The sequence below is a fragment of the Schistocerca cancellata genome, chromosome 9, assembly GCF_023864275.1.
Source record: "Schistocerca cancellata isolate TAMUIC-IGC-003103 chromosome 9, iqSchCanc2.1, whole genome shotgun sequence".
Lineage (NCBI taxonomy): Eukaryota > Metazoa > Arthropoda > Insecta > Orthoptera > Acrididae > Schistocerca > Schistocerca cancellata.
In genome coordinates, this window is record NC_064634.1 from 63,470,213 (window position 1) to 63,473,704 (window position 3,492).

The window sequence follows — 3,492 nt, forward strand, 5'->3', positions numbered from 1 at the left end:
CCTGTTTACTAAAAAAAACATCAGGGAATAATTAAATACAATGCATACTAAAGATGGGTCAAAACACGCACAGGACAATGGTATATCCTCCAAATTTCAATAAAGAAGTAATTGTTGTGAGAATAAATTAGGGGTATAACTACAGAAGTGATTATCTCTCAGAAGTATCACGCTGCTCTATCTGTCATTATCTACAAATTTTTCTACTGCATCTTTAAAGAGCGATAGAAGAAAATTTTATATCACACTACTTTAAAAAACGTGAAGCAACTGTCAGTCCGAATGTTCATTTGACTTACCGAACCACCTTATAGTGGATTTTGAGCTACGGTTCAATCTGTCACTATTCATGCTGTTTACAGAACTTTGACAGAGATAAAACTCACAAGCACAAATCCTAAGACCAAGCGAGGACACATCGAACATTTACTTCACAAAAAGACTATTTACGGTGCGTCGATTGCAGAATCTCGTCTGGCGTTCAAAGTGTATTTAGACTCCGGCTAAGCAGAATTTTAGAATCAAATGAGGAATATGATACGTTTAATGGCATTTGGTAAACGACTTCAGTGCTAGCGTAAGGCACGCTTGTAATACTGCAGATCATATAGGGCTATTAATATTTAATACGGAAACTGAAAATAAGCGAAAGCTATAGGAAGTGGTTTTCTGCTGTAATGTGAAATGAATGTGAACCAAATTTTAGTCATGATCTGATAGGAATTTTACCGGTGCGCATTGAAGAAGCACACGAATTAAAACGTTCTGTGAACAGATACGCAGACTGCACAATGAATCTCAAGCGAGAAGCTAGGAGTTTTGTGCATGGTACGGAAATAAAATATACAAACTGAAGGGCGAAATGCTTTCATTCGATTAATCGAGGTTGTGAAACTTTGTACGAAAAAAGGAATTAAATACAAATAAACTCGACTATATCAACAGGGCTGTTAAAACTCGACTGGCCTATAGTGAAGAATATGAATTTCTGTAAAACGAGAGAAAACAACGTATAACGAGGAGGGTGACGACATAACCTATCGGATTTGACCGGAGTCACAAACAACATGGCGACAGTCATAGCCCTCTTGATTTATTTATTTATTTATCTCTCCGTGTTATGGAGATTTACAGAGTAAGCGTGCATTTATCAGTGAATTTCATAATTAGTTTTAAAATTGCGATATTATTTTCATGAAGGAGAGATGGTATCTTTGGTATACTTGTAGGCCTAACGTAATGAGTATAGCTAGAATGACGTCATACAAAAGGTGTTATACTTTTAAAAATATCAGATTAACGAAGGGGGATTGAGGTACTAGTGGAACCTTTCTTATTACTTATTAAAAGTAATCAAATATATAAAACTGACAAAAATAATTTGGATTCGGGGTAGTAGGTGTACCGCTATATAAAGTTTGCATCTACAGCTCCACAGTCACATAGCTATGCACTTAAAATTCGAAATATGAAACAAAAAATCGGACAGGTTTGTGAAAAATAATGGTTGCAAAACAATCCATAATTAACCGTAAAAACGAGCGGCGTCAGTAATTTCAGAAACCGTCACTATAATTATTACATTCATTACGTTCTCTGCATCACTGAATATTCACAACACGGCACGATAATGATACTCAATAAAAAGCAAGTACGGAAAAGGAGAGAGGTTGATGAGTCCTCCTTATCGTTTAGTAACGGTAGATATGGCAGTTACTATAAGGAACAAGAGTGATAGGGCTAACAGCAAACCCCGTCTCTCTGACGTGTACTACGCTGTCATGTACCAAAGTATTAGAACGGTATAATGCTAAGGAATTGACTCAAGGACCTTGCACTGAACATCCTCCACATTTGCCGGGCTTTTATAGGAAATGGACAACAAAAATCCTTAAGCACAGGCATTGTTATTATATAAACCAAAAGCAATCCGCTATGAGACGGAAGAACTCCTTCATGGAATAAACTTCAGGCAACAAGATATTATTTCCCGTCGGAAAGTAGCTAAACGATATACAATAAAATAATACAATGAGTCTCTCAAAGGAAAACATAAGATATTATCCTACAAATTTGTCTTACACACGTCTTGTTTCACTGACTCCACTTTTTGCACGAGTGATTTGCCACAGTGCCATCATTTCCAAAGGTCGAGACTCACACTGTCGTTACGAGCACACTACAGCTTTCTACCGCTTTCATAAAATATTAGGAAGGAACATTTCAACGATTCATCAACAGCCATGATGGCACCTGCGTTGGCGTATTCTCCACAGTAGTTAGGTGCTGAGAAAATCGTCACTAACTGTCGCTGTGCGAAGAACTGGTAACCGTTCTCCACTACCTGGTGAGCTCTGCAGACGAGGTCGAAATCGTACTGGCGCAGGAACTGCTCGACAACATCAGCTCCGAAAGTCACAGAAATACCCCTCTCTTCGTTGGGGCCCCAGCCGGTTATACTGCCGTCGGGGTCAGACCACAAGAGGTCACAGAGTAATCCTTTATCTGGCACATCTGTCGGCCGCATTATCTCACGTATTTGGTTGAGGTTACGCAGCTCAGGACTTAGGCCAGCGTGGCAGCAGAAAATCCTGTCGCTTACCACCGCAGCCACCGGCAAGCAGTTGAAGCAGTCGTTGAAAGTCTTCCACACTTTCACATTGTACCGTCTCTTGCACTCGTCGTAAAACCCGTACACCCCGTTGATGCCCGCAGCCTCGTGGTTCCCTCTCAACAAGAAAAAGTTCTCCGGGTATTTGATTTTGTATGCGAGCAAAAGGCATATCGTCTCCAGAGACTGTTGTCCTCTGTCTACGTAGTCACCGAGGAAGAGGTAATTCGAATGCGGTGGGAATCCGCCACGCTCGAACAGCCGAAGAAGATCGACGAACTGACCGTGTATGTCGCCACAAATATTTAGCGGAGCCTCCAATTCCAGCAGCGTCTCCTGTGACAGAAATATTTCGCGTGAACTGAGACACAACGCTCTCATTTCTCCTTCTGTAAGGGCAGCGGCTTTACAGCGTCTATTTCTGTGAAAGCACAGTAGACGATCTATAAGACTATCGATAGAGATTTCTGGTTCAATTTCAGCCATAGGAGAATCATTACCAATGGCACGTAAGTCTACATTTTCCAGTGAAGTTTCACTCCGTGTCTTGAAACCACCAAGAAAAATAAATTTTGGTGGCGAGTCTTCGTTCACAACAGCACCAACTCGAATCGTCACACTTTATTTGCATCATCTGCAACGTCTTCCCAATAACGCAACACCGTAACTCAGCCTCAGGGGCAGATACTGCCAAACTGTGAAGCTATTTGAAACAAGTCGTTGGCGCGACGCACATTTCTCAGCGCCTTCGGCGCAGTGTCAGTAAGGGCCAGCTCTTTACAACTATGAATTTGCTAAAGCACAAATACATTGTTATTGCTTTTCACATTACTAGTGAAACGCACTGAAGCGCACTAAAGTCTACCAGTGATCTCTATCTG

At 40.9% G+C, this 3,492-nt stretch overlaps 1 protein-coding gene across 1 annotated transcript; it reads right to left on the reverse strand.

The window, feature by feature from the left end:
• Positions 1 to 2,179: 2,179 nt before the first annotated feature.
• Positions 2,180 to 3,097, reverse strand: LOC126101183 (serine/threonine-protein phosphatase PP1-gamma catalytic subunit-like). The gene has a single exon (XM_049911880.1). It carries the CDS (start codon positions 3,095 to 3,097, stop codon positions 2,180 to 2,182), a length of 918 nt encoding a protein of 305 aa, XP_049767837.1.
• Positions 3,098 to 3,492: the final 395 nt, after the last annotated feature.